Source organism: Salvelinus sp. IW2-2015, unplaced genomic scaffold (genome assembly GCF_002910315.2).
Source record: "Salvelinus sp. IW2-2015 unplaced genomic scaffold, ASM291031v2 Un_scaffold3349, whole genome shotgun sequence".
In the NCBI taxonomy this organism is placed as follows: domain Eukaryota; kingdom Metazoa; phylum Chordata; class Actinopteri; order Salmoniformes; family Salmonidae; genus Salvelinus; species Salvelinus sp. IW2-2015.
In genome coordinates, this window is record NW_019944633.1 from 24,661 (window position 1) to 37,143 (window position 12,483).

Genomic DNA, 12,483 nt, shown 5'->3' on the forward strand with positions numbered 1-12,483 from the left:
ATGAGTTAGACTGACTGGCTGATCTTCCTGTATATGATTTGATGTGTGTGTTGTCTGATTTGTCCATTAGAAGGTGTAAGGTGATAGACGGTCTAATACCACTGATGTCTGTCTGTTGGTTGCTGTCATGTATACAGTGTGAGTAGACTGACTGGCTGATCTTCCTGTATATGATTTGATGTGTGTGTTGTCTGATTTGTCCATTAGAAGGTGTAAGTGGATAGACGGTCTAATACCACTGATGTCTGTCTGTTGGTTGCTGTCATGTATACAGTGTGAGTAGACTGACTGGCTGATCTTCCTGTATATGATTTGATGTGTGTGTTGTCTGATTTGTCCATTAGAAGGTGTAAGGTGATAGACGGTCTAATACCACTGATGTCTGTCTGTTGGTTGCTGTCATGTATACAGTGTGAGTAGACTGACTGGCTGATCTTCCTGTTATATTATTTGATGTGTGTGTTGTCTGATTTGTCCATTAGAAGGTGTAAGGTGATAGACGGTCTAATACCACTGATGTCTGTCTGTTGGTTGCTGTCATGTATACAGTGTGAGTAGACTGACTGGCTGATCTTCCCTTTCTCCCGTCTTTCTTTTTTCTTTTTCTACATTTCTTTTTCTCATTCTTTTTCTCTCTTTCTCATTTTCTCTCTCGTCTCCTGTCTCTCCGTCTATCTCTCCCTCCCTGTAGGTGAGTGTGGTGCAGGACTCTGTGAACATCTCAGGTCAGAACACTATGAACATGGTGAAGGTGCCAGACTGCAGGCTGGCCGATGAGCTGGGAGGGCTGTGGGAACACTCCCGCTTCACTGACTGCTCCCTGTGTGTGGCGGGACAGGAGTTCCAGGCACACAAAGCCATCCTGGCAGGTAAGACTACTTTTGTCTCGCACGCCACGCACGTGCATACTGACCACACAGAACACCTGATCGACTTCTTACAGATATTGACACATCAATGACAGAAACACAGACTATGGGCTCTATGGGCTCTATTGTAACAAACCTAACGCAATGTTAAATCTTAGCGCTGGCGGTAGTATTAGAAATATTTTTCTAATTTTCACAACCAGAATTATGGCCGCAGTAGCTGGCAGTGGAGCGAAAGGTCTGGACTTATAAAAAACATTGTGGGTGTGTCGAGGTTTGGCGCCACACTGACCAATTGGAACGTGCTCCATGGCTAAATGTGTAGTTGCTTTAAGTTGTTTATTTAGTATTTTATGTATAGCGTTGTCATCAACTCCAATTAGAATATTAGTCCGTTATAGCCTAGTTCGTTAAATATCCTTCCCCATATTTGCAAAATATTTTCAACATGTTTGCATTCCATATTGTTTTAATTGCATTGCTTTAATATGGAAATACATTATTAAAAATAGGCTATAACATTCACACTGATATAGGGGCTAGGCCTACTGTAAATTGCAGTGTGGTCATGCCAAACATAGTCAATAAGCAAGACAAAATTCACTTGGCTATCGATAAGGCCTAAAAAGAAAGTGTATAATTCTTATAACTAAACAGCAGGAGTGGCACAGCGGTCTAAGGCACTGCATCGCAGTGTTGCGGTGTCATTACAGCCTGGGGTTTGATCCCAGGCTGTCACAACCGGCCGTGACCGGGAGTCCCATAGTGCGGCGCACAATTGGCCCAGCGTCGTCCGTGTTAGGGGAGGGTTTGGCCGGGTCGGCTTTACTTGGCTCATTGCGCTCTTGCCACTCCTTGTGGCGGGCCGGGCGCCACCAGGCTGACTTCGGTCGTCAGTTGAATGGTGTTTCCTCCGACACATGGGTGCAGCTGGCTTCCGGGTTAAGCGAGCAGGTGTTAAAAGCGCTGCTTGGCGGGTCATGTTTCGGAGGACGCATGACTCGACCTTTGCCTCTCGTGAGCCGTTGGGGAGTTGCAGCAATGAGACAAGATTGAAATTGGGGAGAAAAAGGGGGTGAAATTACAATAAACAAATAAATACTAAACAGCAACTTGTTTTATATACGCTATGTTTACATTTTGAGTTGAAGGCACCATAATTGCTCCACGTGGACTATGTAGGGTCTTACAAACACCCATACTTAAAGGAGCTGGATAAAGATCCAAAATAGAGAGGGCGAATGTCCACTCACTGTTATACTACTGGTAAATGTCATGTTTTATAAACAATGGTACCATCTTACAGATCATATTTGCACTTCTACAGAAATAGTAGTTGGGGTCTCAACTTACTGTTGCGAGTTAGAATAGTAGAATAAACAAGGTGACATTTCTAAATGTGTTTATCAGCAATTATAAAAATGTGAGTTATAGATCTGTCATTCTCATTGAAAGCAAGTCTAAGAAGCGGTAGATCTGTTCAATGGACACTATTTCTATGCTACCCGTTCATAAGTTTGGTTTTGCACAACAGCTTTAAACAGCTGAAAATACATTATTTTTTGTTATTGAAAATATATTTCACAGTGATTTAGATGTTCCAGTGATTCTCTACACTGCTTGTTTTGTCACAAACTGAAATCAGGCAAACTATTAGAATTTTAGCAGCCAGGATATGGGGGAGTGATTTCTGCATATTGCACCTTTTAAAACTGCAAAATTTTCTCTACACCCCATGGCAAAATGTGTAGAATTGCACAATTAACTAAAACTTAAAAACATGGCTTTCTACTGTCAACGGGGTGGGGGGGGGGGGGCAACCAAAATGTTCTACTTGCAGACCCTCAAGCAACCGTGGCCCCTCATGATAAGTTTAGATTTTTGGGGGCCCCCCAGCCCCATCAAAGTTTCCCATCCCTGCCATAAACCCATAGATGGTGAATCTTTCAAATAAGTTGGGTTTTAAGCAAAAAAACAAAGCACTTTTATTTTTATTTTTTACTAACAACAATATTTCTAAACAGGATCGGGTCAGAAGCATGATATCATAAATCACATCTCTCGTTCCATGAGCGTAAGGCAATGTGTGCACACGTAGACTTAGGGCTCTTTGGCCGGAGGCATGGATGTTTGTCCTATCCATTGAATATAGTTTATTAAATAGTTCACACTAACCATACAATAGGCCTAGTTAGAACAAACATAGCCAATGTATTTTTTGATATTGGCTTCAATATGGAAATATTCGTCTACACACATTGCGCTAACAGCCATGGACATTGCCCAAACGTTATAATAAGATAYGTCTACCATCGCTGTTGATATGGCCGGTTAGTGACTTTGCCACGTAAAATGTAAACAAATTAACAGGCTACGTGCGGATTCAGCACCAAGGACAGCGAACGAAATTTCCGTAATTTGACATTTAGGTTCAGATAAAAGTAGAAGATGGATTTTTTTTTGTCAAAATGATAAAGGAAAAACACAAGCAGTCTATTGCAATAACTTAATTTTCCTAAAGTGACTTCCTACAGTCACTGACACCTTTCATTCCATGGGCATCGCACATAGGCCTAATGAGTCTAAACTTATCACAGTAGTTGCATGGATAAAAATGTAAAGAAAAAACGTGAATGTCTGACTGTTTTGATGCTCATGCTATTGTTTTTATAAAACATTGCTTATAGGCTACTGATTATGCTACTGTGAGCCTCCACTGACCAAATCAATGCTATAACCAATTGCATTACCAGAAAATCCAGCTTTTGGTGAGTCTTAAATATCACCAGAAGCACTGCTTGAAGTTGGGACATTGGCACACGTATTTAAAGACACCCCAAATATTTCCACTCCTCCCACCGCAGCGCACGCGAGCTGATATAAGACAGGTAAATTACCAACCCTTGCGCCAGGGTTGGAAATTAGTGGAGTGCTGGCTTTTAGAAGTTGAAATTGCCAAAGAGCAGGCTTTTAATTGCAGCTGCAAAGAGAGCCCCATGACTGAGTATCTGAATGAAACTTTGAGGAACTCTCCCTGTGGAGAATGAGACTGGCTGTCAATTATCCAGTCATTTTGAGACATTTTAATTGTGTGCTACTGTGGCATTGGGGTCTTCACTCTCTCTCTCCACCCCCTCATCTGGCTGTCTGCACCTCCCTCTCTCCTTTTCTCCTTCGCTTCCTCCGCTACCTGGGTTAGGTGACACCCACTCCCCTCATTGTTCTCCCTCTCCACCACCGTTCCTGTGACAACTCTCCGGGCCGTTAATCGCTGTGGAGACGGACAGAGCGGGATCAAAAGGGCTGTGGAAGTGTGTGTGCTGGCTGAGCGGAACGCTTTAAATTGGCTTCTTATTGGTCATGTGATCTAAAACAGTGTGTGGTGCTTCTCTCTCTCTGTCTACTGCAGAACGAGCTCGGCACTGCCTTCTCGATATACCCTCACACAGCTATGGCACAACACTCACACAAAACAACTCTCAGCTATGGTACAACACTCACAACAAAACAACTCTCAGCTATGGAACAACACTCACAACAAAACAACTCTCAGCTATGGAACAACACTCACAACAAAACAACTCTCAGCTATGGAACAACACTCACAACAAACAACTCTCAGCTGTGGAACAACACTCACAACAAAACAAGTCTCAGCTATGGAACAACACTCACAACAAAAACAACTCTCAGCTATGGAACAACACTCACAACAAAACAACTCTCAGCTATGGAACAACACTCACAACAAAAACAACTCTCAGCTATGGACAACACTCACAACAAAACAACTCTCAGCTATGGAACACACTCACACAAAACAACTCTCAGCTATGGAACAACACTCACAACAAAACAACTCTCAGCTATGGAACAACACCAACAAAACAACTCTGCTTGGAACAACACTCACAACAAAACAACTTCAGCTATGGAACAACACTCACAACAAAACAATCTCAGCTGTGGAACAACACTCACAACAAAACAACTCTCAGCTATGGAACAACACTCACAACAAAACAACTCTCAGCTGTGGAACAGCACTCACAACAAAACAACTCAGCTGTGGAACAACACTCACAACAAAACAAGTCTCAGCTGTGGAACAACACTCACAACAAACAACTCTCAGCTATGGAACAACACTCACAACAAAACAAGTCTCAGCTGTGGAACAACACTCACAACAAAACAACTCTCAGCTATGGAACAACACAACAAAACAACTCTCAGCTATGGAACAACACAACAAAACAACTCTCAGCTATGGAACAACACTCACAACAAAACAACTCTCAGCTATGGACAACACTCACAACAAAACAACTCTCAGCTATGGAACAACACTCACAACAAAACAACTCTCAGCTATGGAACAACACTCACAACAAAACAACTCTCAGCTATGGAACAACACTCACAACAAAACACTCTCAGCTATGGACAACACTCACAACAAAACAACTCTCAGCTATGGAACAACACAAACAAAACAACTCTCAGCTATGGACAACACTCACAACAAAACAACTCTCAGCTATGGAACAACACAACAAAAACAACTCTCAGCTATGGAACAACACTCACAACAAAACAACTCTCAGCTATGGAACAACACTCACAACAAAACAACTCTCAGCTATGGAACAACACCAACAAAACAACTCTCAGCTATGGACAACACTCACAACAAAACAACCTCAGCTATGAACAACACTCACAACAAAACAACTCTCAGCTATGAACAACCTCACAACAAAACAACTCTCAGCTATGGAACAACCTCACAACAAAACAACTCTCAGCTTGGAACAACACTCACAACAAAACAACTCTCACTTGGAACAACACTCACAACAAAACAACTCTCAGCTATGGAACAACACTCACAACAAAACAACTCTCAGCTATGGAACAACACTCACAACAAAACAACTCTCAGCTATGGAACAACACTCACAAACAAAACAACTCTCAGCTATGGAACAACACTCACAACAAAACAACTCTCAGCTATGGACAACACTCACAACAAAAACAACTCTCAGCTATGGAACAACACTCACACAAAACAACTCTCAGCTATGGAACAACACTCACAACAAAACAACTCTCAGCTATGGAACAACACCACAAAAACAACTCTCGCTTGGAACAACACTCACAACAAAACAACTCTCAGCTATGGAACAACACTCACAACAAACAACTCTCAGCTATGGAACAACACAACAAAACAACTCTCGCTTGGAACAACACTACAACAAAACAACTCTCAGCTATGGAACAACACTCACAACAAAACAACTCTCCGCTATGGAACAACACTCACAACAAAACATCTCAGCTGTGGAACAACACTCACAAACAAACAACTCTCAGCTTGGAACAACACTCACAACAAAACAATCTCAGCTATGGAACAACACTCACAACAAAACAACTCTCAGCTATGGAACAACACTCACAACAAAACAACTCTCAGCTATGGAACAACACAACAAAAAACAACTCTCAGCTATGGAACAACAACTCACAACAAAACAACTCTCAGCTATGGAACAAAACACAACAAAACAACTCTCGCTTGGAACAACACTCACAACAAAACAATCTCAGCTATGGAACAACACTCCACAACAAACAACTCTCAGCTATGGAACAACACAACAAAAAAACTCTCGCTTGGAAAAACACTCACAACAAAACAACTCTCAGCTATGGAACAACACTCACAACAAAACAACTCTCCGCTATGGAACAACACTCACAACAAAAACAATCTCAGCTGGGAACAACACTCACAACCAAAACAACTCTCAGCTGGAGACAACACTCACAACAAAACAATCTCAGCTATGGAACAACACTCACAACAAAACAATCTCAGCTATGGGACAACACTCACAACAAAAACAATCTCAGCTATGGACAACACTCACAACAAAACAACTCTCAGCTATGGAACAACACTCACAACAAAACAACTCTCCAGCTATGGAACAACATCACAAACAAAACAATCTCAGCTTGTGGAACAACACTCACAACAAAAAACATCTCAGCTGTGGAACAACACTCACAACAAAACAACTCTCAGCTGTGGAACAACACTCACAACAAAACAACTCTCAGCTATGGAACAACACTCACAACAAACAACTCTCAGCTATGGAACAACACTCACAACAAAACAACTCTCAGCTATGGAACAAACACTCACAACAAAACAACTCTCAGCTATGGAACAACACTCACAACAAAACAACTCTCAGCTATGGAACAACATCACAACAAAACAACTCTCAGCTATGGAACAACACTCACAACAAAAACAACTCTCAGCTATGGAACAACACACAACAAAAACAACTCTCAGCTATGGAACAACACTCACAACAAAACAACTCTCAGCTATGGAACAACACACAACAAAACAACTCTCGGCTGTGGAACAACACTCACAACAAAAACAAACCTCAGCTATGGAACAACACTCACAAACAAAACAACTCTCAGCTATGGAACAACACAAACAAAACAACTCTCGGCTGTGGAACAACACTCACAACAAAACAACTCTCAGCTATGGAACAACACTCACAACAAAACAACTCTCCGCTATGGAACAACACTCACAACAAAACAATCTCAGCTGTGGAACAACACTCACAACAAAACAACTCTCAGCTGTGGAACAACACTCACAACAAAACAAGTCTCAGCTATGGAACAACACTCACAACAAAACAAGTCTCAGCTATGGTACAAACCACTCACAACCCAAAAACAAGTCTCAGCTATGGAACAAACACTCAACAACAAAACAAGTCTCAGCTATGGTACAACACTCACAACAAAAACAAGTTCTTCAGCTATGGTACAACACTCACAACAAAACAAGTCTCAGCTGTGGAACAGCATTCCAGGTGTCCTACTCCCAAGCACACTAGTCTCATACTGTCATAGAGAGGAATCCCATTTCTTTTTTAGAAAAACACATGTAGACTATGAAACAATTATGATTCAGAGGGGGAAACTGTCTTCCTGTGGAGAATGGGAATGGTTGTCAATTATTAAGTCATTTTGAGCCATTTGAATTGTGTGCTGCTGTGGGGTAGGATTTCTCCATCTCTCTCTCTCTCTCTGACAAATCTGTGATGAATTAAACAACGCTATGTGGTTTAGTATGTCCCAAATTACATCGTTTTCCCTAGTGTGCTACCCTGGTCAAAAATAGTGCACTATATAGGAAATAGGGTGCCATTTGGGGCACATCCTGGTTCATGGCCCTGCTAGTCTTCAGTGAGAGCTGGTACTGCTGGTCAAACTCATTGAAGATGGCTTCATTAGGCCTTGGGAGTAGCAGTAGCAGGACGGTGTGTACAGGAGGCTGTCATTCTTTACACTGCCCCTGTGGCAGATAGACAGACAGATGGGAGACACATCAGCCAACTAAACTATTCTTTCTCCTTCTCTCTCTCCTTCTCTCGCTCACTTGCTCTATCAATCTATCCATGTTCAAATTACCTCAACTAACCTGTACACCCGCACATTGACTCGGTACCGGTACCCCCTGTATATAGCCTCGTTATGTTACTTTTTATTTGAGTTTATTTAGTAAATATTTTCTTAACTCCCATTTCCTGAACTGTAAGTAAGCATTGTATTCTCTCTACCCTCCCTCCCCAGCCCGATCGCCAGTGTTCAGTGCCATGTTTGAGCACGAGATGGAGGAGAGTAAAAAGGTGAGTGTTGTAGACAGTGTTGTGACCTGAACAGTCCTGTGTGTCAGTGGGGAGGATCTTAACATATCTTTCTCTCTGTTGCATCATCACTAGTTCAGACAGGAATGTGTCTACACGGTTACTGTACCCTTCCATTATGTTGCCTCTGTCTGCATGGAGTTGGCAGGCTCACTGTAAGATCTGTGACTGTAGGATTTGTGGGAGTTTGACCAAAATAGATCCTTGCTAGGTGTGTGTGTGTGTGAGCCCCGTGCCATGGTGAGTCCTGCTCATCTGATAGGGAAGTGGTGAGATTGAACGTCAGTGATTTAGAGGTCGTGTTGGCAGAATATTGATGCGGGCCCTGCTCAAATGGCGATATTATAAAGCACACAGCGAGGTAATACATCTTAATTGCTATATAAGTGGGCGTCTTCATCAGGGAGAGGGGGAGGGATGTGTCCCCATATGATAGAGAAAACAGATTCAACAATCTATAGAGGGAGAATGAATGCGTTTGTAAATAAACACAATAATAGCCAAGACTTGTGCCTGTTTGTGTGTATTGGTAGACTCTGTGTGTGTTGGTGTAGACTCTGTCTGTGTGTGTGTGTTGGTAGACCATGAAAGATGACATGTGTACTCTGTACATGCTGAATGTTTGTGTTTGTTGGTGATAAACAAACACGTGTATGTCTGTGCTAATGTGTAATGGGTTGATTTGTAGTGTGCTGTTTTGTTAGTGTCCAGAGTGGAACATTAATGTGCTATGAGCTGTCTGTATACCCGGCCTGACCCCGCTGAAATACCTCAGGTCGCCGTGACGACGATAAAGCAGCAACATAATTGGTTTACTGCCTTGTTCTGCCTCGTGGAGCGGAGAAAAGGGTTCAGGTTACCGTTACCGTGCCGACGAGCGATAAAGAGCGCTTGCCGTTGGCTGCAGGCACCGTTRGTTGGGAACGAATGCTCCGGATTAATTCCAGGAATCGACTGTGGAGGGAAAATACATCTCAAATGTCGTTTTCAATTTTGGGGTTGAACGTGTTCAGACTGTTTCAGAGGTGCTCTGGTCTGCTCACCACTATTTGGTGTGTGTGTTTTATGGGTGTAGACATGGTGGGTTTGTGACATGAATGATAAAGTAGATAGTAAAATTAGCTATACTGAGCAAAAATATAAACGCAGCGATTTTACAGAGTTACAGTTCATAAGGAAATCAGTCAATTGAAATAAATTCATTAGGCCCAGATCTATGGATTTCACATGATTGGGTCGGGGCGCAGCCATGGGTGGGCCTGGGAGGGCATAGGCCCACTGCGGAGCCAGGCCCAGCAAATCAGAATTAGTTTTTCCCCACAAAAGGGCTTTATTACAGAATTACAGGCAGACAAACACTCCTCAGCACCCCCTTCCTCTTCCCCCCTGACTGTCTCGCAGGTGAAGAATCCAGATGTGGAGGTCCTGGGCTGGCGTGGTTACACGTGGTCTGCGGTTGTGAGGCCTTTTGGATGTATTGCCAAATTCTCTAAAACGGCATTTAAGGTGGCTTATGGTAGAGAAATGAACATTCAAATCTCTGGCAACAGCTCTGGTGCACATTCTTGCAGTCAGCATGCTAATTGCACGCTCCCTCAACTTGAGACATCTGTAGCATTGTTTTGTGTGACAAAACGGTACATTTTAGTGGCCTTTATTGTCCCCAGCACAAGGTGCACCTGTGTAATGTTCATGCTATTCAATCAACTTCTTGATATGCCGCACCTGTCAGGTGGATGGATTGTTTTGGCCAAGGAAAAATGCTCACTAACAGGAATGTCAACTAATTTTGTGCACAAATGAGCTTTTTGTGTGTATGGAACATTTCTGGAATCTTATATTTCAGCCCATGAAACATGGGACCAGCATTTTACATGTTGCGTTTCATTTTTTGTTCAGTGTACATAGGTGAAGTTAATCTATCTGAAATGAGTTAAGCCGACTGCATCATGGGAAGACTGCTGGAACAGGATCACAGTCAATGGAGTGCTCATAATGGGTCTGATGRTGGGAAGTTGTGGTAATATAGGCTCTGAGCACTGCCCTGGGTCTCTTCTCTCCTCCTCCAGAACCGTGTGGAGATCAACGATGTGGAGCCCGAGGTGTTCAAGGAGATGATGTGCTTCATCTACACAGGCAAAGCCCCCAACCTGGACAAGATGGCTGACGACCTGCTGGCTGCGGCTGACAAGGTTAGTGTGGGTGGAGGAGGAATGAGGAGGTGTGTATATCGTATCTGATATCATATTGTATGGATGAGTGAGTATGTCATGTTATAATGTTCCCTGGCATACAGTATGTTATGTTCATGTGTGTGAGGTGTATGTGATGCTATGTACCATATGTAGTGGTCCTGTGTGRAGAATGATGCTAGGTCTTTGTGAGGTGTATGTGACTAAATAAATGAACTGAATGTGGCAGAATTCAACCTCCATAACTTCCTTGGTTTTCTGTCAACATATTTGAGTAATTTCTAGGACCTCAGGTCTGTTGATGCGCGAACACACACACACACACCCTACATTGTTTGTGTTAAGTGCTGCCCTTCGCTCCTCAAGGATTCCTTTTGTGACACTCCCTCATCTTAACTGCATTCATCCTCTCTCCTCCCATTCATTTCCTTCCCTCTCTTTTCTCATGCAGTGTGTGTGATTTATTTAATAACGGTGCATGTGTGTAACTCTGTAGGGAGCTGCTGGAATAACTGGAGGCCAAGGCCAGGTCTCACTAAGGTCCTCCTTACCCCTCTGATGCTATCCCAGCAGCCTCTCTGGCTACACAATAGTACAGCTCTTATGTAATACACACACACACACACCTGAATCGCCAGCCTCAGTCCTCCTGGCTACTGTCTGAAGATTAGCAATGTTGTGGGGCTTTGCGTGTGTGCGGGTACATACACTATATATAGAAAGGTATGTGGACACCCCTTCAAGTTAGTGGATTCGGCTATTTCAGCCACAGCCGTTTCTGACAGGTGTATAAAATCAAGCACACCGCCATGCAATCTCCATAGACAAACATTGGCAGTAGAATGGCCTTACTGAAGAGCTCAGTGACTTTCAACGTGGCACTGTCATAGGATGCCACCTTTCCAACAAGTCAGTTTGTCAAATTTCTGCCCTACTAGAGCTGCCCTGGTCAACTGTAAGTGCTGTTATTATGAAGTGGAAACGTCTAGGAGCAACAACGGCTCAGCCGTGAAGTGGTAGGCCACACAAGTTCATAGAATAGAATGGACGGAGTGCTGAAGCTCGTAGCGCTTAAAATCGCTGCTCTCCGTTGCAACACTCACTACCGAGTTCCAAATTGCCTTTGGAAGCAACGTCAGCAATAAAACTGTTTGTCAGGAGCTTCATGAAATGGGTTTCCATGGCTGACAGCCAGCGTCTCTGGAGTGGTGAGCTCGCGAATTGGACTCTGGAGCAGTGGAAAGCGTTCTCTGGAGTGATGACTCACGCTTCACCATCTTGCAGTCGCGACGGACATCTGGGTTTGGCGGATGCCAGGAGAACGCCATTGCTTGCAATCGTAGTGCCAACTGTAAAGTTTGGTGTAATATATGGTCTGGGGCTGTTTTTCATTGTTGGGCTAGGCCCCTTAGTTCCACTAAAGGGACATCTTAACTCTACACCATACAATGACATTCTAAATGATTCTGTGCTTCCAAATTTGTGCCAACAGTTTGGGAAGGCCTTTCCTGTTTCAGCATGACAATCCCTCCAAGCTCTAACACAAATCATCAAGGAACCCACCAGTACAACCTAAATCTTAAAACATGGCGCACCTCATAGACTTTCTGACCCAAACTTGCCCTCCAATAACCTCTGCTGCTTCAATCAAGG

At 43.2% G+C, this 12,483-nt stretch overlaps 1 protein-coding gene across 1 annotated transcript in view; it reads left to right on the forward strand.

The window, feature by feature from the left end:
• Positions 1-680: 680 nt before the first annotated feature.
• LOC112075704 (speckle-type POZ protein) overlaps positions 681-12,483 on the forward strand; it is a 24,350-nt gene continuing 12,547 nt past the window's right edge. The window contains exons 1-3 of the mRNA XM_024142656.2: positions 681-869; positions 8,565-8,620; positions 10,708-10,830. Of these exons, the coding sequence (XP_023998424.2) occupies positions 737-869; positions 8,565-8,620; positions 10,708-10,830 (312 nt within the window). The 5' untranslated portion in view covers positions 681-736. The remainder of the gene's footprint in view (positions 870-8,564; positions 8,621-10,707; positions 10,831-12,483) is intronic.